Here is a 24,155-nt window from a genome sequence, read left to right as displayed (position 1 = left end):
GCCTCTACTTTCCCCTCTCCTGGTAAGTGGAGAGAGCCCAAAGCAGCCCTGCCCATGCTTCCGCGGGTCCTGGCCATCGCGGAAGCATCCGCGGGTGTCCCCACGCCCCACTCACCTCTGCCTCCCTTCTGTGGGCTCCCATCCCTTGCCACTGTGTCCCCTCGGGCAAAGTGCCTTGCAGGGGCAGGGGGCGGAACCGGGTTTGAGCCTTAGACCTGCCCCCCACGGTTCTCTTGTGACCTGGGACAACTTGGGGCAAGTCCCTCCACCCCACCCCCACCCCGAGCCTCAGTTTCCTCATCAATGAAGTTGGGGCTGGCCAGCCCCGCGTCGCTGGGAGGCTGCGGGGCCTCGGCAGGCCGGTGCGAGCAGAGGGCCAGGCCGCGGGTGGCGGGAGGGCCACCCTCCCTCCCTCCCTCCCTCCTCTCCCCCACCCCCGCCTCCCCCCGAGTCACCTGACAGGCGTCCTTCTTGCCCTTGCGGTAGCCGGCACACAGCATGCGGGGCGTCACCTGGTAGCGATAGGCCTCGCTGCACAGATCCTGTGGGATCAGCTGCACGTCGACTTTCTGCAGACCGTTGCTGGTGGGGCCTGCCCCGTGCGGCCGAGGGCGGAAGGCAGACATGAGACCTGACTCTTCCTCCCGCCCTTCCCCTTGTTCTCAGGAGCCCCCCTTCATCTGCTCTGCTCACCCCCTACCCCTCCACCTCACCATCGCTCGGCTCTGGCTCCTCGCAGCCCCTGGGGACACAGCCCCCCCCCCCCAAAGCCTATCAGGACCAGTGTCCCTCTCCCCACCCCCCAGCCCCTCCTGCTGGCGGCCTCTTGCCTGCTCTGCTCGGTGACGGCTCCTGGGGAGATCTTTCCAGAGCGCACACCTGACCCCTACACTCTTCCCCTAAAAGTCATCAGTGCTACCCCAGCGTCCAGCCCGCTGCTTTTCCACGAGTGCTTCACGTAAGACCCCCGCAGGGAGCCTCCGTCGGCACTGTGCCTGGTCCCACCCTGAGATCTGGTCTGTTTGGCCAGCGGGGGGCTCAACATCGGTGTCTTTCTGGAAGCCCTCAGGTGGTTGGGTTTGTTTTTTTTTTTAATGTTTATTTATTTTTGAGGGAGAGAGACAGTGCGAGCCAGGGAGGGGCAGAGAGAGAGAGAGAGAGAGAGAGAGAGATTGGGAGACAGAATCCCAAACGGGCCCCAGGCCCCGAGCTGTTGGCACAGAGCCCAATGTGAGGCTCGAACTCAAGAGCTGTGAGATCATGATCCGAGCCGAAGTCGGACACCTACCCGAGCCACCCAGGCACCCCAGCCCTCAGGTGGTTTTAAATTTTTTTTTTTAACATTTATTTATTTTTGAGACAGAGAGAGACAGAGCATGAACAGGGGAGGGTCAGAGAGAGAGGGAGACACAGAATCTGAAACAGGCTCCAGGCTCTGAGCTGTCAGCACAGAGCCCGACGCAGGGCTTGAACTCACGGACCGTGAGATCATGACCTGAGCCAAAGTTGGATGCTTAACCGACTGAGCCACCCAGGCGACCCCCCTCAGGTGGTTTTAAAGTGTGGGTCGGTGACAAAGCAGGAAAGAACATCCAATGGAAAAAAGACAGTCTCTTTAACAAATGGTGCTGGGACAACTGGACAGCAACATGCAGAAGGTTGAAACTAGACCACTTTCTCACACCATTCACAAAAATAAACTCAAAATGGATAAAGGACCTGAATGTGAGACAGGAAACCATCAAAACCCTAGAGGAGAAAGCAGGAAAAGACCTCTCTGACCTCAGCCGTAGCAATTTCTTACTTGACACATCCCCAAAGGCAAGGGAATTAAAAGCAAAAGTGAACTATTGGGACCTCATGAAGATCAAAAGCTTCTGCACAGCAAAGGAAACAATCAGCAAAACTAAAAGGCAACCAACGGAATGGGAAGAGATATTTGCAAATGACATATCAGACAAAGGGCTAGTATCCAAAATCTATAAAGAGCTCACCAAACTCCACACCCGAAAAACAAATAACCCAGTGAAGAAATGGGCAGAAAACATGAATAGACACTTCTCTAAAGAAGACATCCGGATGGCCAACAGGCACAGGAAAAGATGCTCAACATCGCTCCTCATTAGGGAAATACAAATCAAAACCACACTGAGATACCACCTCACATCACTCAGAGTGGCTAAAATGAACAAATCAGGAGACTATAGATGCTGGCGAGGATGTGGAGAAACGGGAACCCTCTTGCACTGTCGGTGGGAATGCAAATTGGTGCAGCCGCTCTGGAAGACAGTGTGGAGTTTCCTCAAAAAATTAAAAATAGACCTACCCTATGACCCAGCAGTAGCACTGCTAGGAATTGACCCAAGGGATACGGGAGGACTGATGCATAGGGGCCCTTGTACCCCAATGTTTATAGCAGCACTCTCAACAATAGCCAAATGATGGAAAGAGCCTAAATGTCCATCAACTGATGAATGGATAAAGAAACTGTGGTTTATATACACAATGGAGTACTACGTGGCAATGAGAAAGAATGAACTATGGCCCTTTGTAGCAACGTGGATGGAACTGGAGAGTGTGATGCTAAGTGAAATAAGTCACACCGAGAAAGACAGGTACCATATTTTTTCACTCTTATGTGGATCCTGAGAAACTTAACAGGAACCCATGGGGGAGGGGAAGGGAAAAAAAAAAAAAGAGAGGTTAGAGTGGGAGAGAGCCAAAGCATAAGAGACTCTTAAAAACAGAACTGATGAGGGCTGATGGGGAGTGGCAGGAAGGGGAGGGTGGGTGATGGGTAGTGAGGAGGGCACCTTTTGGGATGAGCACTGGGTGTTGTATGGAAATCAATCTGACAATAAATCTCACATATTTAAAAAAATTAAAAAATAAATAAATAAATAAAGTGCGGGTTGGGTGAACTCCTGGTCCAACCTCCTCACAGTGGCCTATGAGACCCCTGTCCTTCCTGCCGGTCCTCACCCAGACCCACCTGCCCCCAGCTCCCCCCTGGTGCCGGCCGTTCTCAGGGCTCCCTGGGCAGCTTCCTGTGCGCTTAACCGGAACACCTTTGTCCTCCCTTTTGTTACTGCTCACCTGTCCTCCTAGCCCCAGCTTAGACATAGCCCCTCCTCTGGACGCCTCCCAGACCGTGCCTGGCTAGGCGTCTCCTCTGGGCTGCCACCGCCGCTGTGCCTCCCCACCCATGTCGGCTCTTAGCAACGTCTCCCCCCAGAATGTTCTCTTCTCATCTTTATAGTCCCTTTGCCCAACTCAATGCCTCGCATATAGTAGGTGCTCATAAATGTGCCCTTGGATGAATGAATGAATGAATGAATGAAGGAGCAAATGAACCAACCCTTGATTTACTCTTCTCCATCATCCCCTCCATCCAGTCACTTTCCATCTGAGCGTCAGCTTCCCCATCTTTAAATTATCCGCATGGTCCTGCTGGCCTGCCTCCAGATTGTAAATCATGTCCCCGTCTTTAAAGCCACCACCTTTAAGGGGTGCTGGGCATGGCTGTGGTTATGCCAGCCTGGGCCTATATTCACGGAACAGAAGTAGCCTCCAGGGATGGTCAGTTTAGGTGGGAAGGGGAGAAACCCCCCTGCTGCTGAGAGGCTGTAGCAGGAACAGCAGGGGGTCTGGGGTCAGGCGGTCCTAGGTTCCAACCCTCTCTGGCTGTGTGACTTTGAGCAGCTGCTAAAAATGTCTCTGTGCCTCAGTTTCCCCATCCATAAAATGGACCGTAATAGCCACCCTTCGGGGTGTCCGACGGAATACATGAGACCACGTTCCCTAAAACCCAACCTCGATGTAGAAAGTGGTAACAATTAAGAGCGCTCCCCAGGCCCCCTCTGCCCCACCTCTGTCCCAGGAGCGGAGGTCGGAGCTTGCCCGTGGGGCTGTTGGGTTCCTAGCCTGCCCCACCACCTCACCCATATCCCCCAAGGGAACATCCCCCCGCGACCTTCGTTCCCTTTAAATATGTCATGCCAGGAGGGAAAGGCTTGGAAGGCAGGAGCCACCCGCTTCTGTGACAAGCAGCCCCGGTTCACCCCGGGACCAGAGGGCCGCTGGGGTGGAGCCCTGGGGCCCTTTGCCCGCACCCCGACTCCCTAGACCTGCCCCCCACCCCCGCCACCCCCCCCCCCCGAAGCCGGCTCACCGCCCTCGCGCAGGGCGCCCCAGCCCGTGATCCAGCAGTGCAGGCCGGGCTCGAAGAAGTGGGAGCGCGCGGGCAGGCAGACGGGGCGCACGGCGGGCGAGCGCACCACGGGGTGGTCGAGCTGCAGCAGGGCCACGTCGTAGTCATGGCTGTCCTCCTCGTGGTAAGGGTGCAGGAGCAGGCGGCTCACCTTGAAGGACACCTCGCCCGGCCAGCGCGAGCTCTGCCACACCTTGCCCAGGAACACGGTCCACAGCGCCGGGGAGGCCATGCTGGGGGTGGGGAGGGGGCGCGTCCTCGCTCAGCCGCGGCCTCTCCGGTCCCAGCCCCTGAGGAGAGCCAGCCAGCTTCCCCACGTGGGCCGCGGGCCACCACACCCTCCTTTCCCCCCTCCCCCCCCCCCCCGCCCCGGGTAGCTGGTGGTGGGGGTACAGCGTGGGTGCTGGCGCCGGAATCCACCTGCCTGGGTTCCAGTCCCAGCTTCACCCCTGCCTCCGTGTGTGTGCGCCTCTCTAGCCCTCAGTCTCCCCGTCTGTGAAATGGGAATAGCACCTTCTACTCCTACGTTACTGGGGGGATTCAGTGAGGCTGTGCGTGTAAAAAAAATTAGCACAGTGCCAGGCAGTGACGAACATTTCTCTCCTCTTTGTCCCTGCGCTTTGCAGATGGGGCTGCTGTGAGCTCGCTGAGACCTGCCTAGTCCTCACTGGGGAGGGGAGGGGGCTCGGAGTGTGGAGCAGTCAGCAGAGAAGGGGCAGTGAAGACCCCCTCCCCACCCCCCCCCGCCCCCGATGTCAGGTCAGCGTCCAAATCTTTCTTTACCTCGTGGGCTGCGGGGAGCCAGGGAGGCAGTGAGAGAATGAGGTGGTCAGACTGCACCCAGAAAGAGCCCCCAGGCACCTGGGCAGGGAATGCAAAGCGGAGCTGGGCTCTGGGCTGCCTGGGGTGGCCCGAGGCGCTGGCGATAGCGTGGACAGGCCACGGCTGAGCGTTGGCCGGGCGCACCGAGAGAACTTGGTCTCTGGCTCTGGATGTAAAGAGCAGGGAGTGGGGTGCCCTGATGGCTCCTGGCCTTTGGCTGGGGGCTGTGTAGACCCAGGACAGAAGAGGAGGTGTGGGAGGGGAGTCCAGAACTGGCTGTCCTGGGGGTGAGGCGGGGCGGGGGGGGGATGATGGGCAGGAGATGGGGTGGGGGGGGGAGAAGGTGTTGAGAGCCCATCGTGCAGATGGAGAAGACCTCTGTGGGGCTGGGTGACATGCCCCTTCTTGGCTTCTTTGGGTCCCACTCACCAGATCAGGGGGCAACCTGGCAGAGGGGGGGCATGGCCTATGGCCAGGTCGGGCAGTTCTGTTCTCTGCTGGTACCCCTAGTTTCCGGCCCAGCTCCCTGGCAGGAGCGCAAGAAATATTTCTGAATGAATGAGTAAATGAGTGAGTGGGGAATGAATCACTGACCCAGCTTGAATCGACATAGGGGAGTAGAGCAGAGAGGCTGAGCATCCTTTCTGGGGCCGCAGACTATGTTCATGGTGGAGCCAGGACTGAACCCAAGGGTCAGAACAGCCCGTCTGTTGGGCTTCCACCACCCTTCCTTCCTGCCTGGATCTCAGACCCGCTGTCCACCGGCCCCCCCCCCACCCCGGCCATGGCCTTCTCTACCCCATCTCTTGTGGTCTAGGTGCCCATGCCCCCCACTCACCTGTCCTCCTGGAAGCAGTGAGCGGCTGTTATCACCCAGCGGTCAGCGATCAGCGCCCCCCCACAGATGTGTCGGCCTCGAACCTGGAGGCTGGCCTGCCAGGGCCACTCGCCCTCTGAAGACACGGCGCCGCCCACTATGCGGCCGGAGGGGCCCTGGAGGCCGCAGTCTGGGTGCGTGGGGGAGGGGCAGGGCCAGAAGCCAGTGAGAAACAGGCAGAGAGAGCCGGAGAAGGGGAGGCATCGAGGAAAGGCAGAGGACAGATGGAAGGAGGCGGGAAAAAGAATAAAGGAGAGGATGGACCCAGAGCAGGTGCAGAGGCAGGACAGAAAGAGACAAAGTGAGCTCTCCTTCAGCTTCCCCGTGTGGGCACCTCCCTCCCCGCCACACTCCAGGGCCCAGCTGCTGGAGAGAGCCTTCTCTCCGCCCGTCTGCCCCGTTGAAGGGCCCCAGGCAGCCGCAGGCCAGGCTTACCACAGTGCTGCTCGTCTGAGCCGTCCCTGCAGTCCGGCAGCCCGTCACACTGCGGGTTGGGCTTCTTCACGCAGCTGCGGTCCTCACACTGGAAGGTGAATGTCCCACAAGGCACCCCTGCGGGAGAAGGGGTGGGGATGGGTCACCGAGAGTAGGTGCCAGAGCCCAAGGGAGCCTCTGAAAAAGGCCCAGGGAATATGGAGCCTGGAAGAGGCCGGAGGAGACTGCGGAGTGATCCCTCGACCACACTGAAGGGGTCCCTGGGGCTCCCGCAGCGTGTCCTAAAGGCAGGCCGTGTCCCCTCCCCACCCTTCACCCCCTTCAGACTGGTGTGTTGAGAGCAAGGCTGTGTCTCCTTAGCAGGCTGTGACTCCCGAGGTCGTGCCTGCCACTCCAGGTGTACCGGGAGGCAGAACTATGCCTCTGCTTTCAGACTAGCTTCCAAGAACTGGGTTGTGCCTCTCCTGGCATTCTGAGGCTCCCCGCCTAGCCCAGCCTGCCTCCAGACCCCGGCCCCAGCCAGCCACCTGCCTGCTCCTCACCGTCTTCGCCGTGAAGACCTTTCTGTGCCACCACCTGGTCTTGGCCTGCTCTCCTTTCCTCCCGCCTATTTACATTTTACCTCTCTTCAAGGCCATGTTCAAAGCCCACCTCCTCTAGGAAACTTTCCCTGCCTGATCTCCTCCCGCAGTCCAGACTTCCCGTGCTCCTGGACATGATGTCCAGAAGGCGATGGGCCAGTCACCCATCATGTCTTCCTACTAATGGACAATCCCAGAGGGCAGGGGACTTTTATTCCCAGTCCCTCACTCTGCCTCACCTATCCCTGGGTTGTCTGCAGGTGTTGGTTGGCTGGTTGGATGAATGGATGGATGCATGGGTAGTTGGATGGTTCGATGGTTGGATGGTTGGATGGATGGATGGATGGATGCATGGGTGGTTGGATGGATGGATGGTTGGATGGATGGATGGATGGATGGACGGATGGATGGATAGATGGATGCATGGATGGCTGCATGCATGCATGGATGGACAGATGGATGGATGGATGGATAGATGAATGGATGGATGGATGCATGGATGGATAGATGGCTGCATGGATGGATGCATGGATGTATGGATGGACAGATGTATGGATGGATAGATGGATGGGTGCATGGATGGATGCATGGATGGATGGATGGATGGATGGATGGATGGATAGATGGATGGATGGATGCATGAATGCATAGATGGACAAATGGATGGATGGATGGATGGATGGATGGATGGATGCATGGATGGATGCATGGACGGATGGGTAGATGGATGGATGGATGGATGCATGGATGGATAGATGGATGCATGGATGGATGCATGGATGGATAGATGCATGCATGGATGGATGCATGGATGGACAGATGGATGCATGGATGGATGGATGCATGGATGGATGGATGCATGGATGGATAGATGAATGCACGGATGGATGCATGGATGCATGGATGGATGGATGGATGGATGGATGGATAGATGGATGCATGAACGCATAGATGGACAGATGGATGGATGGATAGATGGATGCATGGATGCATGGATGCATGGATGGATGGATGGATGCATGGATGCATGGATGGATGCACGGATGGATGGATGGATGCATGGATGGATAGATGGATGCATGGATGGATAGATGGATGCATGGATGGATGCATGGATGGATAGATGGATGCATGGATGGATGAATAGATGGATGGATGGATGCATGGATGAATGGATGGATGGATGGATGCATGGATGCATGGATGCATGGATGCATGGATGGATAGATGGATGCATGGATGGATGCATGGATGGATAGATGGATGCTTGGATGGATGCATGGATGGACAGATGGATGGATAGATGGATGCATGGATGGATGGATGCATGGATGGATGGATGCATGGATGGATGGATGGATGGATAGATGAATGCACGGATGGATGCATGGATGCATGGATGGACAGATGGATGGATGGATAGATGGATGGATGCATGGATGGATGCATGGATGCATGGATGGATGCATGGATGGACGGATGGATGGATAGATGGATGCATGGATGGATGGATGGATGCATGGATGGATGGATGCATGGATGGATAGATGGATGGATGCATGAATGCATAGATGGACAGAATGATGGATGGATGGATAGATAGATGGATAGATGCATGGATGCATGGATGGATGGATGCATGGATGGATGGGCGGATGGATGGATGGGCGGATGGATGGATGGATGGATGGATGGATGCATGTTTGGATGGATGGATGGATGGATGGATGGATGCATGGGTGGTTGGATGGTTGGATGGATTGATGCATGTTTGGATGGATGGATGGATGGATGCATGGGTGGTTGGATGGTTGGATGGATTGATGCATGGATGGATGGATGGATGGATGGTTGGATGCATGTTTGGATGGATGGATGGATGTATGTATGGATGTATGGATGGATGCATGGATGCATGGATGGATGGATGGATGGATGGATAGATGGATGGATGGATGGATGCATGGATCGATGGATGGATGGATGGATAGATGGATGGATGGATGGATAGATGGATGGATGGATGGATGCATGGATCGATAGATGGATGGATGGATGGATGGATGGATGGATGGATAGATGGATGGATGAATGGATGGATGGATGGATGGGTAGATGGATGGATGAATGGATGGATGGATGGATGGGTAGATGGATGGATGGATGCATGCATGCATGCATGGATGCATGGATGGATGGATGGATAGATGGATGGATGGATGCATGGATGGATGGATGGATGCATGGATGGATGGATGGATGGATGGATGGATGGATGGATTGATGGATGGATGCATGCATGGATGCATAGATGGATAGATGGATGGATGGATGGATGGATGGATGGATGCATGCATGCATGGATAGATGGATGCATGGGTGCATGGATGCATGGATGGACAGATGGATGGATGGACAGATGGATGGATGGATAGATGGATGGATGGGTGGATGCATGGATGGATGGATGCATGGATGCATGGATGGATAGATGGTTGGATGGATGGATGCATGGATGGATGGATGGATGCATGCATGCATGGATAGATGGATGCATGGATGGATGCATGGATGGATGGATGCATGGATGGATGGATAGATGGATGGATGGGTGGATGCATGGATGCATGGATGCATGGATGCATGGATGGATAGATGGTTGGATGGATGCATGCATGGATGGATGGATGGATGCATGCATGCATGGATAGATGGATGCATGGATGGATGCATGGATGGATGGATGGATGCATGCATGCATGGATAGATGGATGCATGGATGGATGCATGGATGGATGGATGCATGGATGGATGGATAGATGGATGGATGGGTGGATGCATGGATGCATGGATGCATGGATGCATAGATGGATAGATGGTTGGATGGATGCATGCATGGATGGATAGATGGATGTTTGGATGGATGGATGGATGCATGGATGCATGGGTAGATAGATGGATACATCTATGCATGGATGGATGATGCATGGATGGATAGACGGATGGATGGATGGATGGATGGATGCATGGATGCATGGATGCATGGATGGATAGATGGATGGGTGCATGGATGGATAGATGGATGGATGCATGGATGGATGGATGGGTAAACAATGAATACAGACAGGAGACTGGGCAGACCAACAAACGAGTGGATTGATGGTCCAGTAGGGAGACTGACAAACAGCTAGAAGGATGGATAAATGAGAAATGAGTGGATGTAAGGTCCAATAGGCAAATAGGTAGGTAAAGAGACCAATGGTTGGATGCGTGCATACATGCATTCATAGATACGTGGACGGAGGATGGAATGATGGACACACAGGTAGTTAATTGAACTCATAGATGAGTAGATTAATGGTTCAGTGGATTGGGAGGCAGGTTGTTGGACAGATGGTTGGATGGATGGTTGGATGGATGAATGGACATATCAGCGTCCATATAGATGGGTTGGTAAGTGTTTGGACAAGAAGGCAGAAGCCCTTGCTGAAGAAGCATGCAGAAGGGCTGGGCTGTCTGGCTAAGCCCATTGTTTGGTTTTCCTCTGGACAGCTGGTCACCCCCCACCCCTACCTCCCTGGCACTGCTCCTCATCACTCCCGTTGAGACAGTCAGGCTGCCGGTCACAGATCCTGGACAGTGAAATGCACGTGCTGTCTTCTTGGCACTGGAATGTGGCTCTGCAGACTGTGTGGGGACACACAAAGGAGGCAGGTGAGAGAAGCCAGAGAAGCCAGGCCGGGACCCTGTGCTGCCTGCAGAACATGTGTTATGATCCCAGATGTCTTTCTTAGCTACTCTACCCACCGAGTTTCACAGCAACCCTGTGAGGTACTGTGAGGTACCCCGTTTCACCAGTGGAAAGAGAAAGGAAGTGACTTGTCCAAGGTCACCTGGCTGAGCCAGAACTTGCAGCCAGGTGCTCTGGTTCCAAAAATGAGGCACCTTCCCCAGCACATCTCCCTTCCCTCCCGCTTCTCTCCCCAAGGATGTAAAACTTGGGTGGGACGGGGTTGGGGGAGGCCTGGGGAGGTCACACAAGAAAAGGCTGCCCCGGTGGTGAATCTGGGGGCCCAGGAGCCAGAACTCAGAGGGAGAGGCATTATTCCAAGAGACCACCAGGGCCGGGCAGTGGGGAACATAACTCCAAGAAGATGGCAGCTGCAGTCCGAACCCCTGAGTAGAGGAGTGAAGACCGCATGCGAGGGAGGGAGACACAGGATTATCTCCTTGGCCGCCCACGCCTCGCCTGTCCCTGCACAACAGCCTTCCCCTTCCTGGTCCTCCAGCCACTCTGTTCCTTCTCGGACAGCCGGCTGGGGGCTGTGATCTGATGGAGAGAAGCCCTGAGCTGGGAGTCAGGAGACCTGGGGTCCCACCTTATCCCTGCTCCTGCCCCACATGGCGGTCCGGGGGAGCCCACTTTCCCACTCTCTGCTTCCATTTTGCCACCTAGCACAGCGAAGGGAGCCCACTTCCCGGATGCTGAGAAGGGGGACCGTGCGTGACTTGAAGAAGGGGGCTCGGCTCAGCATAGAGAAGAGAGGAGGGGTGCGACGGGTGGGCGGCTCACCGCAGTTCCGCTCGTCCAGGCCGTTGGGGCAGTCCTTGACCCCATCACAGGCTGGCACACACAGGCCATTCACAGAGCAGAGGAACTCTCCAGGGCAGGCTGGACGGGGAGGGCGCCGTCAGGACACGTGTCATCGTGCAGACACGGGCAGATGGACACGCTGCATTCGTGTGCTCACGCACGCGCCGGTATGCACAGTCCATGAGGACATACGTGGCCAGGCACACGGACCCAGCACATGCACAGGCGTGTATGAGAGGGTGTGCCTAGTGAACGCACGCGCACACACACACACACACACACGGTCCTTTTGTCCAGCCTCTGGGGATGGGAGGCAGGCGGGAAGAAGCTGCAGGGGCGTCGGGGGGTGCCCGCCCTGCCCCCCAGGCTGCCCCTACTCACGATCTGACTGGTTGTATAACCCGTAGTGCACCTGCACGCCGGGCCCGGTGAGCGGGATCTGGGAGGTGAAGTTCACAGTGATGCTGGCGCTGGCCACCACGGGGATCCTCTCGGCATAGGGCTGCAGGGTGCGCAGGCCACACAGCCTGGGGGCGACCGAGAGAGGCTCAGGGCCACACAGGCCGGCCCGAGGGAAGGGACAGCTTAGGTCCCCGCGCACAGACAGGGCAAGGGCAGAGCAGCCGGAGAGGAAAGGGGAGCTGCTCCCCCATCGTCCACCTCATCTGTCTTGACTTCTCCCTTGGATGAACGCTCACCCCCACAGTCATCTTCTGGAAATCAGCCTCCGTCATCCCCCTGCTCAAAACCCTTCAGTGGCTCCCCATTCCCTGCGGGATAAAATTCAAAGCCTGGCTCCCTAGCAAGCCCGTGGCCTTCTCTGAGCTGCATGCTTTCCTGCCTTAGAAAATAAGGGAAATGGTCATCCCCGTTGACTCCAAAGCCGACAAAACTTCAGTGTGTCAGTAGAGGGAGGAGTCCTTGACTGGTCTACTGGGTGTAGACAGGAGACGACACTCCCCTTGTGCTCAGTGTGGAGGGGGGCAGGGGGAAGGCAGCCGTGTGCCCGCTTCGGGCACCGTCCTGCCCACTGAGAAGCCTCCATAGCCCTGGGGGGTCTCCCTGTGACTCTCTCTGGACCTGAGGGAGACACCAGTTCTGCTCCCAGGACCAATACAATAGAGTAACGCTGACGGCCATCAGCTTCTCTGTCCCACGAAGGGGCGACCGTTTCCCCGGCCACAGGAGGGCCATCACATCCCTCCGGGACTCCCCCACCCCAAGAGGATGCCCTCATCCCCACAGAGCAGGTGGGAGAACTTCCACAGAGGGGTGAAGTTCTGCCCAGAGAGCAGGGAGGAATCTTCCCATCTCCAGGGATGGAGGTATGGGGGAGCTCATCCCACCCTACACCTGGGAATACCTTGCCTCCCAGAGCACGTGGGCACGCATTCACCAAGGGGGGGCAGCCCACCCCCCCCCCCAGAGTGACGGGGTCGCTACCCAGACAGCAGCCTGGGGTTCCCTCCCTTCGCGGGTGGGATCCCCTCCCTGAACAGCTCATAGGAACGCCCCCCACAGGGAAGGGAGCACCCTCACAGAGCAAATAGGGATGCTTTACAGACGCAGGAAACACCCAGAACACAGGTCAGAAAACATGCAGACGGAAGGGAAAGTGCCCCCTCCCAGCAGAGAGGACAGGAGGAAGTCAAGACAGCAGGCGGGAATGCCCCAAAGCATGATGGGAGCATCCCACAGCAGATGCAGCCCACAGAGCAGGTCCCCTGATTTGCAGACGCCGGGTACCTCCCCGGAACTTCTAGAACATGGCAAGCCCTCCACAGTTCAACTAAGCAATGAGTTCATCAGCAAACACCCGAGGAAGATGTAGGGTTGTCTTGTCCGGCCTCCCACATCGACAGCAACATCACAAGGCCTCACTGCCCAGAGATTTCGAGGTTCTTGCAACAACTCCATCTTGTGACACAGGGATTGTTCTCGTCCCATTTTCTAGATGAGGCTCGCGTAGGGAACCATCGAGGCAAACCAGAATCCAGGCTGCTCAGGACCTAGGAGGACGTGCTCAGCCCGCTCTGGGGGTGGGGGTGGGGCAGATGGGCACCCTGGCTGTCACTGCAACGTGAGCCCCACTTCCCGGGTTCCGCCACCGACCCAGCTTAAGGTCCGGCCTCCTCCTGCTGTCTAGTCACAGTGAATCCTCTCCTTGCCTCCAGACCAACAGGCAGTTCTCAAAGTGTGGTCCGGGGAACCTCAGGGCGGGGGGTCCAAAGTAAAAATTATGTTCATAATAATGCTCGGATGATACCTGCTGCATTCACCCACATTCTCTCAACAAGGATGCGGGGGAATTTTCCAGAGACTACACGATGTGTTAGCGATAATGGCAGCCGGTTGAATGTGGAAGCAGATGTGTGTATCCAGTTCTGGTCTACTAATCCAGTTTAGGAGAGAGTTGCAAAAACGTGAAACGATATTTTTTCCCACCAACTGTTTTTGGTTTGGGAAAATATAATTTTTTTTTTTTTGCAAAATACGTTATTTATGTTAAAATGTAACAGGCTCGTTATTTTATTTTTTTTTGTTTTTATTTAAAAAAATTTTTTTAATGTTTATTTATTCTTGAGACAGAGACAGAGCATGAACAGGGGAGGGGCAGAGAGAGAGAGGGAGACACAGAATCGGAAACAGGCTCCAGGTTGAGCTGTCAGCACAAAGCCTGACGTGGGGCTCGAACCCACGAACCGTGAGATCATGACCTGAGCCGAAGTCGGACGCTTGACCAACTGAGCCACCCAGGCACCCCCGGGCTCGTTATTTTAAATGAATTGGTAAGTGTTTTTAAATTTTCGTACCTCTAATTTCTAATGCTGTAAACGTAGATGATATGACCCGCATAAGAACGCTTTGGGGCGCTCAATAATTTTAAAAGGTGTAAAGGTGGAAAATTTGGAGAAGCCCGGCTCCTCCAGTCCAAGGGGACAAGACAGGGAGGAAACGCCACTAGGGGGCGCCTTCGAGCAGTCCTGGCCCTTGTCCTTTTAAAACTAAGGAAGCAAAGCGGGTTTGGGCTGGCTGGCTGGCTCGTCCATCGGACTGTTTCCAACGTGGACAAATGTTATCATGGCTTATTATGCCCGGAGATTTTCCCTGAGGAGCAGGGACAGGGGAGGTAGGAGGTGGGAAATACGGGGCCAGGGGAAAAGTGTCACAGCACAACCCTGAACGTGTTTAATTAAGGCTCAGGGGCGTGAGGCACTGTCCCCACACAGTCAGGGACAGACTGTGGAGAGACAGGGAAGGAACCAGAGCCAGGTGGGAGAGGAGTGGAACATTTCAATCCAGAAGAATCTGAGGGCCACGTGGTCACCCTGAGCTCTGGCTCTCTCATGTACCGGTGCGTGCTGACCGGACATTTTCCCTACTGGCATCTGAGAGAAGAAATTCCAGAATCAGCCCGTGGCTCAGCCTGGTGCCCCCGGGACCTGTCTGGGCAGCATCTGGGGCTCACCCTGGAGGGCTGGGGCAGGGGCTGGCGACAGCCTTCCTGGGGCAAGTCTCTCCATAAGAATTCAAGGCAGAGGCCACAATCTAGGGACTCAGGCTGACTCACCCAAGTTAAAGACGGTCTTTTTCGTCGATGCAATGTTAAAATAATTTTTTTTCAAGTTCAGTCAGCCGCTAATTTCACATAATAATCTAGATTCCTCTTCTGGAAAGGAAGCCCCAGGAACACTGGCTGGGAATAATCAGAGGCATGTGTAGGGCTGCAGCCCGCGCCTCCCTCTCCCGCTCTCCCTGACGCAGCCTGCCTCACGGAGTGATGCACCAGCTGGGCCCCTGTGCGCATCTGCATGTCTGGATCCTGCTGCAGAGCCTTCTGGGGAAGGGCATGTACCCCCTCTGGCTCCCTAATTCCTCCCCATCCAAGCGTCACCTCCTCCCCCATCAGCCCTCTTCAGGAGGCGCCAGGAGTCTAAAGTCCGTGGAACCCAGCTCAGCTGCAAAGTGTGGGGGTCTGGAGGCACATGTTTGCGCAGTGGCCGGTTTGCTTTCTCACCTCTCTGGGTTGGGGGTTTTTCCTTCTTGCCTCACCCAGACTGTCAGAAGAGACCCTATCAACCTTCTTGCACATCAGCAACTCCACACCGGGAGGAATTCAAGAAAGATTGGGTGGGTGGAAGGAAGGAAGGAAGGAAGGAAGGAAGGAAGGAAGGAAGGGTAGATGGATGGAAGGAAGGATGGGTGGATGGATAGATGGGTGAATGGATGGAAGGGTGGGTGGACAGAAGGAAGGAAAAGTGGGTGGGTAGGTGGACGGATGGATGAATGGAAGGAAGGAAGGAAGGAAGGAAGGAAGGAAGGAAGGAAGGGTAGATGGATGGAAGGAAGGATGGGTGGATGGATAGATGGGTGAATGGATGGAAGGGTGGGTGGATAGAAGGAAAGAAAAGTGGGTGGGTAGGTGGATGGATGGATGAATGGAATGAAGGAAGGAAAGAAGGAAGGAAGGAAGGAAGGAAGGAAGGAAAGATGGATGGAAGGAAGGATGGGTGGATGGATAGATGGGTAAATGGATGGAAGGGTGGGTGGATAGAAGGAAGGAAAAGTGGGTGGGTAGGTGGACGGATGGATGAATGGAAGGAAGGAAGGAAGGAAGGAAGGAAGGAAGGAAGGAAGGGTAGATGGATGGAAGGAAGGAAGGAAGGAAGGAAGGAAGGGTAGATGGATGGAAGGAAGGATGGGTGGATGGATAGATGGGTGAATGGATGGAAGGGTGGGTGGACAGAAGGAAGGAAAAGTGGGTGGGTAGGTGGACGGATGGATGAATGGAAGGAAGGAAGGAAGGAAGGAAGGAAGGAAGGAAGGAAGGGTAGATGGATGGAAGGAAGGATGGGTGGATGGATAGATGGGTGAATGGATGGAAGGGTGGGTGGATAGAAGGAAAGAAAAGTGGGTGGGTAGGTGGATGGATGGATGAATGGAATGAAGGAAGGAAAGAAGGAAGGAAGGAAGGAAGGAAGGAAGGGTAGATGGATGGAAGGAAGGATGGGTGGATGGATAGATGGGTGAATGGATGGAAGGGTGGGTGGATAGAAGGAAAGAAAAGTGGGTGGGTAGGTGGATGGATGGATGAATGGAATGAAGGAAGGAAAGAAGGAAGGAAGGAAGGAAGGAAGGAAGGAAGGAAGGAAGGAAGGGTAGATGGATGGAAGGAAGGATGGGTGGATGGATAGATGGGTAAATGGATGGAAGGGTGGGTGGATAGAAGGAAGGAAAAGTGGGTGGGTAGGTGGACGGATGGATGAATGGAAGGAAGGAAGGAAGGAAGGGTAGATGGATGGAAGGAAGGAAGGAAGGAAGGAAGGAAGGAAGGGTAGATGGATGGAAGGAAGGATGGGTGGATGGATAGATGGGTGAATGGATGGAAGGGTGGGTGGACAGAAGGAAGGAAAAGTGGGTGGGTAGGTGGACGGATGGATGAATGGAAGGAAGGAAGGAAGGAAGGAAGGAAGGAAGGGTAGATGGATGGAAGGAAGGATGGGTGGATGGATAGATGGGTAAATGGATGGAAGGGTGGGTGGACAGAAGGAAGGAAAAGTGGGTGGGTAGGTGGATGGATGGATGAATGGAAGGAAAGAGGGAAGGAAGGAAGGAAGGAAGGAAGGAAGGAAGGAAGGAAGGGTAGATGGATGGAAGGAAGGATGGGTGGATGGATAGATGGGTGAATGGATGGAAGGGTGGGTGGATAGAAGGAAGGAAAAGTGGGTGGGTAGGTGGACGGATGGATGAATGGAAGGAAGGAAGGAAGGAAGGAAGGGTAGATGGATGGAAGGAAGGATGGGTGGATGGGTGAATGGATGGAAGGGTGGGTGGACAGAAGGAAGGAAAAGTGGGTGGGTAGGTGGATGGATGGATGAATGGAAGGAAGGAAGGAAGGAAGGAAGGAAGGAAGGAAGGAAGGAAGGAAGGATCCAGGATAGCTGCATGCACGCACACACTCCCTTCCCTGAGGACAGATTACGTGCGAAGGCGGGTCAGAAGTCGCAAGCACTAAAGGAGGGAGGATAGCAGCGTCTGGCGTGGCGGCCAGAGCTCCGGACCCAGAGCCGCAGAGCCGAGCTGGAGGCCAGCTTTGCCACGTGAAGCAGCTGCGCGACCTCGGGCACATCGACCTCAGCAAGCGTCAGTGTTCACGGCTATAAAATGGGGGTGATAATATCTCCCTTGCAGGGTATTTTAAGGAACACATGAGAAAACGACTTCCCGGAAGGCCAGCTGCTGATGCCGTCAGGCTGTGAGCTCGTCTAGGGCAGCAGCTGCAGCCGGGCCTGCACACGGCCAGCACCCAGCCCTGGGGTCGGGCTGACCTCAGTCTGACCGGGAGCCCCCGTGGCTGCAGGCAGTGCGGCCACCCAGCGGCACAGAGGGCTAGGAGGGCCACCCGGAGCCGGGTCAGCCACAGGGGGCTCCCGCGGGCCCAGGGAGCCGGTGCTTCTGCCTCTCCCGTCAGCAGGCGGGAAGGGGAAACGATCGGGCAGATCACGAGAAAAGTGACATCACAGGAGAGGAAGCTGGCAGGAGGCAGATTCCCGGTAAAGGGGAAACCTATGCTGTGGTGACGCCCAGCCAGAGCGGGTTCTGTGAAATCAAGCCGCCGGTGGCCAGGCTCACTAGGCCACGTCCCTCCCCGCCGCCTCCGGGCCACTCAAAGGGCGTGAGGCCTTGGCCGTGGGCGCCGGGAGAAGCCGGGTAGAAAGGAGGGAGGTGGGGAAAGGCAGAAAGGGCCCAGGGGAGGGAGGCCACAAAGCCGAGGATGCCCAGCCTTTCCTCATCGCTACATCGCCACCTGAAGGGCAAGGCCCCTTTGCCCCCAACCCGCCCTCTATCGCTCCTCGTCCGTGGCCATTCTGGGTCCGGGTCCGTCCCCTCCCCCTCCCTATACACCCTGTGCCTGCAAATCAACACCCTTCCCCGGACCTCTCATATCTTTGCCACCCACACAAGCAAATTTTCCAACAAATGCTCATTCAAAGAGTTTCTCAGCGTCTACACTGGATGATCATTATCAAAAAAGAGCGAAACTAGAGGAAATGTTTGTCCTGTGCTTATGATTTGGAGACACACGTCTGCCTTCCCTTCCACACTCAGACATGGGCAGGAACCCCGGGGGGGCCGGCCTGGGGCGTGAGTCTCCACCTGGGGACCCTGGATCCTTCCCGAAGGTCTCAGGAGATAGAGGTGGGACTTCCCAGGCCGTTCTCGGAACTGGCGAGGGCCACAGAGGCCGGCAGTCCTCTCACCCGGGTGCCGGCGGGCTGGTCAGGAGCGCCGTGGCCAAGAGAGTGAACAGCCAGCACAGCTGCTCAGAGGCTCTGCAGGAGAATCCGCACTCGGGTGGGCACTTACGGGTGCAGGCGAACATGCGTGGACTCACGCCCATGGGCATGCGTATGCACACCCACACACGCTTTGGATCCAACCGCCTCGCCCGACTCCGGTTGCAAGAGTGACTCCCCTGGGTCCCCAGGGAGCTCCCTGAGGATAAACGTGGAGGTGCCCAGAAATGACACCCGCACGCTGGGACCCATGGGACAGGGTGCCTTTTGTTTCCCGAACAGCACGGGCCTGAGGTCGCACCACAGGCATTTCGCCTTTTTTCCCTTTAACCACAGTCCCTGATGAATTGCCAGGGCCCCGGAAAGGATGACGACGAGTCAAGGAGCATCGTCAACCCTGTCACCTTGTGTCTGAATAGCATCGACCGACAAAGCCCGTGTTGGCGAACGTGGACACCAGTCCCAGAATCCGAGGCTTCCAGAGTCCTGGAACCTTTTTGCATTTTCTGTCCTGGAATCTCAGACACTCAAACTCCGTGAAGCCAAGAAGTCAGGAACTTTGCACATGAGCATCCCAGCCTCTGAGACCAGAATCCTGGGATTGAAAGGGAGGGCAGAGGCCCGACCCTACTAGGTGCAGAAGCTTCTCTCCAACGTCCTTGGACCCCACCCCGGCCAGCGAGGCTACTTCAAGATCCCTCTTCTCTCCCCAAACGTCTGCCGCCCAACAATGGGACCCCGGGAGGGCCTCCTACTCCCCCTACCCCCGCAGCCCTGCCTGTAACTTACGTCATCATCTCACCGCTACAGGTGCCCGAACCTTCCCCTCTCCCTCTGGGGGCCGCTCTCACTCAGGGCTTAGGCATGGGGCCCCTCCCATCATAAGTATCCCCTCCCCCAAATGTCCCAGGTCACCCACCTCTTCCCAGACTGGGGAGAGCGTGTCTACACTGCCTCCCTTCCCCACCACCCTCCCACCTCACTCCTTGCAGCTGTCAGGGCCACCGGGGACCCCAGGTTGCCTGCCCCAGTGGCCATTTACCAGTCCTCCTCCTACTGATCAAACTGCAACCCCAGATGACCCACGGGTGGCCCTGCTGTGTCCTGTCCCACCTCCCCGAGGGCTCACTTCTTCCTCTGAAACTTTGTCCCCCGGGGGCCCAAGTCAGGACAGACAGCAGGGCAAGCGTCCCGTGGGTGATGTGGGTGATACGGAGCGACCCTGGCGATCGGCCACCCTTGGTCACATTAGCCAGAGCGGACTTGGCCCTGGCCATGCAGCTTTCCAGCCCGGAAGCCACTCGACTTTGGCCAACAGCAGGGCGTGGGGTAAGGGAAGAGGGGTCCCCGGGTGCACGTGGAGTCCTGTGGCTCCAGAATCGTCTCATTTGAGAATTCAGGGGACCAGACAGTGGGGTGGCAGCAGCCAAGGAAGCGAAGCCATCCCGCCCGAACCAGAATCAACAGCCAAGGTATCTGAGACCTTCGGGTGGCAGGACGGGAGGCTGGGGCCGGGGCGGCGGGCCTAATAGCCTGGCCTGTGCCCTGTGCCCTCTTCCTGCGCTGCCCCTCTGAGGTCCGGGATGTGGGCTCCCCAGGCGGGTGACTGTGGGGAGAGGAAGGGGGCCCCAGGGGGTGGGTACCTCCGGTTCTGGATCGTCCACTGTCCCTGGGTGCACGGCAGGTCATACCTCTGCCTCCGCAGAGCATAGGCGTCAAACCAGAGGGCTAAGCCGTAGTCCAGGGAGGGCACCTGTGACAGAGGAGTGGTCACCACGCGGCCCGTGGGCTGTGGTTGGGCTGGTGGCCCTACTTCCCAGCCCCGCAAAGGGAGGAGGCCTGTCGACACAGAGGGCCTGCCGGGGCTGAGGTTTGTCTGTCACTCAACACACAGGCACCACTGCGGCCAAGGGAGGCAGACCTTGGCCACACTTGTCCACCCCCTCCCGGGGAGATGTGCACCCAGGGCCCAGCTTGTGGCTGCTCCAGCAGGGGCAGGACAGCGGTCCCCTCCCCGCCGGGGCTTCCTGAGGTCCATAGGGTGCCCTGGGCAGAGGGCAGATGGGTGGCAGGGCACGGGGCTCACCATGAGGTGCCAGGAGCAGTGGGTGCTGGGCGAGTAGTAGCTGGGGAAGTAAGGCGTGCTGAGGACGCCCTGCGGCTCCAGACGGCCCTCCAGGGTCAGGTTCACCTCGCAAGCTGGGCCCCGAGAACAGCTGTTACACAGGGTCCCCCCGGCCCCAGCTCGCTGCGCCTCCCAGCAGGTGAGAGGCAGCCGCAACCCCACCCGCATCCTGCCATTAAACTGTCGAGCTCAGTGGTCGAGTGTGAATGTGTGGCCTTGGGCCTCAGTTTCCCCATCTGCAACACGGGGGCCATAGTAGCACCTACCTCACAGGGCAGCTAAGCCGATTAAATAGACACGCAACGCACAGAGAGCCTGATCGGTGGTGAGTCCTCAAATAAATGTTACCTATCGGCACGAATTGTGTTGCCCTTGAACGTTTACTACACGTGGTCACCACTGTGCAAGCCTCGCGGTTCTGGGCATCGGGGGAGGGAGAATCATTCCCCTTTGCAAAGCTGAGATTCCGAGAGGAGGAGGGACCTGGCTGAGGTCACACAGTGAGAGGGCGAGGGATCAGGAGGGTTCCCAGGGGCCCCGCCACCTCTCCCCGGAGCCAGGGTCACCTTGTCCCCCTCTCCCCTGAGCTATGTCAGTGACTCCCTGGAACCAGCGCGGGCTCCGGCAGCTCCTCGGCCCCAGGCACCCCCCACAGGGCTGCCGGAACCCAGCCGGGGCCGCTGGGGACCTGGGTCACTGCCAGGAGACCTCTGGGGCCAACACCAGGGGCGGGAAGAGGCAGACTGCCAGGAGAGGTGGGGGCAGCGTCTCGTGGTCTCCTGTCTCCAACCCTCTCTTCCACCTGCTCCAGAAACTAGAGGGGCCTCGCTGATCCAGGCCTAACGACAGCCAGGACACGAAGGGCAGGGTGAGCTCTTCCTGGGAAAGGGGGTGTCAGCGAGGGAGATCCAGAGCAGGAGGACAGCGGGGAGACCCGCGGGCAGCCTGGGGAGCCCTTCCCGGAAATGGTGTGGATAGCTCTCCCTGAGCTGAACGCCTTCTCCAGAGAGATGTGGGGCTCACCCTAGGTATGCGAGGGTGGTCTGGGGGTGAATCTGAGGTTCTCGGGGCCTCCTGACCACAGACCCACCCTCTAGCCTCAGGCAGGTGCAGGGGCGGGAGGGGGGCGGCCGGGGTGGGGGGGAGCGGAAAGGGCCAGGGGAGGAGCCTGGAGAGGAGACACAGGTCCAGGGTGGGGACAGAACAGACAATAAACAGAAAGAGGGCGGGAGAGAGAATGAGGGAGACGGGGGACAGGGACAGGGAGGGCCGGAGAGCCAGGTGAAAGGTAGGGAAATGGAGTGAGAATAGAGGACAGAAGAGAGGAGCCGAGGGCACAGGAGGGTGGAGAGCAGAGGAGCTTCCAGAACCTTCCCTCTGCCCCCGTCCCACTCCCAACTCCAACAGGAAGGTGAAAGTCCTGCTGGCCTGTGCCCTGGGTTTCTCACAGCAATGCCCCACCCACCCCCATCCCTAGGGACCCGACCCCTCACCCTGGAAGGCCACAGGCTGCACCGAGAGTACAAAGGGGTCGTAGTAGCTGTGCAGGCCTTTCTTCCAGACCACAGCCATGACGGCGCCGGATGCCAGGACTTCCACCACGGGCTCCTGGCGACTGCAGCCGTAGACCCTGGAAGGACAGAGAAAGGTGACTGGGGCGGGAGGGGCCCGGGAGGGCGGTCTAAGAGCAGCACAGCTGTGGCCAGCCTGCTGTGTGTCCTTGGGCAGGTTTCTGACCCTCTCTGGCCCAGGAGGCCGACTGGAGGCCCTGTGAGGGTCAGGCCAGCTCCTCAGGTGAGAGAGGCCAGGAGGTTGCCTCCCGTCCCTCAGCCCCTGTCCCCTCAGAAGCCCTGTGACCTCTGAGTGCCTGGCCGGTACCCCGCAGGGAGCCCAGGTTTCAGGGTTGAGGGGCCCGAGGTCACCTGTAGTGGGCGCCTCAGCCTTTAACGTTGGGGGTTCTTTTCTTTTATCTGCTTAGCAGCAGAGACAAAAATGTGTCGCCGTCTCCCAGGGTGTGAAACCCATAAGACAAACCACGGGGTTCAAGTAGGGCGGGGACCCTCCTGCTCTGTCCTCTTTATCACCGCGCAAGACCCTCTCACGGCTCTGGGGTGCAAGTCTGGGGACCCCCTGACCTTATCCGACCCATCATTGGAGACTGCAAGGCTCTGAGGTGGGATGTCCGAGCTGCCTGGGTACCACAGCGGGCAGGGGCGAGGCCGAGCCGGGTCCCCTCCCTCTGGGCAGGCCGTGTGGGGGGTAGGGCTTGAAGAAGCCCCAGGGGAAGCCCGCAAGTGTCCCCACCCTCATCGGGGCTGGAAATCAGATGGTGTCTGACTTCTCCGCCTTCCCAGAGCCCTCCAGGAACCCAGCCCACGCACACCCCAGATTGAGGTCACCATGTGGGGGGCGGTGTCGCAAATGAGTGTGCCGCCTCAGAGCCAGGATATTCAGAGAGGCCCGGGGAGGGGGGGAGGGGAGGGATCTGGGAGAGAACCTCGGCCCTGCCCAGCCTCCAGGATTGCCCTTGATCTGAACACGCGGCTCTCGCCCCCACTCCCGCCTGGAAGCTGGGCCAGCCCGAGCGAGACAGAGGAGGCAGCAGCCTGGGGCACCCCCCTGCCCTCCCAGCCGAGCCCCTCTACCTGTCACAGAGCCACGTGACACCTGGGCTCACAGAGCCCCTCCCCCACGCTGCGGAGGTGGCCACATCTCCTGGAGGCCGAGGCCATTTCCAGCCCCCTCGTGGTCTCCCCCCACCACCCCCACCGCCACTTGCCTGCTTCCTGCCCTCGTCATCCTATCCGATGTCCTAAAGCCCCGCTCCTCTGCTCAAGAACTTTTGGGGGGGGGCTGGTAAGTGGGGGCCACTTACCAAGTGTTACAGCTCAAACTGCTCCTGGCATTCAATGCCCCTCGTGACCCAATCCCACTAGACTATATACAACGAGAGTAGTAACGGACAGCAGTTACTGGATATTTGATGGATACACTGAACACGTAGCAATAATGGATAGCATTACGATGTGTGAGAAGCGTGGCACTGATTAAATCCTCGCAATAACCCGGCAAGGTGGGCGTGATTCTGCCCCCATTTTACAAGTGAGGAAACTGAGGCTCAGAGAGGCAAAGTGACTTGCCTTAGGACACACCCCTGAGAAGCACCAGAGGGTGTGTGGGTGGGGGAGGTCTGGGGCTGCCAGACTCTGAAGC

At 57.3% G+C, this 24,155-nt stretch overlaps 1 protein-coding gene across 4 annotated transcripts in view; it reads right to left on the bottom strand.

The window, feature by feature from the left end:
• The window catches only part of TMPRSS6 (transmembrane serine protease 6), a 41,835-nt gene that overhangs the window by 959 nt on the left and 16,721 nt on the right, over positions 1 to 24,155 (bottom strand). For 3 of the 4 annotated variants that reach the window (XM_058741375.1, XM_058741377.1, XM_058741376.1), the window contains 10 exons: positions 22,436 to 22,572; positions 20,904 to 21,016; positions 20,461 to 20,570; positions 11,901 to 12,046; positions 11,499 to 11,597; positions 10,499 to 10,612; positions 6,345 to 6,461; positions 5,871 to 6,039; positions 4,172 to 4,443; positions 456 to 592 (listed from right to left, as the gene is read on the bottom strand). In XM_058741375.1, the coding sequence (XP_058597358.1) occupies positions 456 to 592; positions 4,172 to 4,443; positions 5,871 to 6,039; positions 6,345 to 6,461; positions 10,499 to 10,612; positions 11,499 to 11,597; positions 11,901 to 12,046; positions 20,461 to 20,570; positions 20,904 to 21,016; positions 22,436 to 22,572 (1,414 nt within the window). The remainder of the gene's footprint in view (positions 1 to 455; positions 593 to 4,171; positions 4,444 to 5,870; positions 6,040 to 6,344; positions 6,462 to 10,498; positions 10,613 to 11,498; positions 11,598 to 11,900; positions 12,047 to 20,460; positions 20,571 to 20,903; positions 21,017 to 22,435; positions 22,573 to 24,155) is intronic. The other variant, XM_058741378.1, reaches the window with a different exon arrangement.

This window comes from Neofelis nebulosa, chromosome 8 (genome assembly GCF_028018385.1).
Source record: "Neofelis nebulosa isolate mNeoNeb1 chromosome 8, mNeoNeb1.pri, whole genome shotgun sequence".
Taxonomy (NCBI): domain Eukaryota; kingdom Metazoa; phylum Chordata; class Mammalia; order Carnivora; family Felidae; genus Neofelis; species Neofelis nebulosa.
The sequence above is the reverse complement of the archived record's forward strand: the minus strand, read 5'-3'. Positions and strand labels throughout refer to the sequence as shown.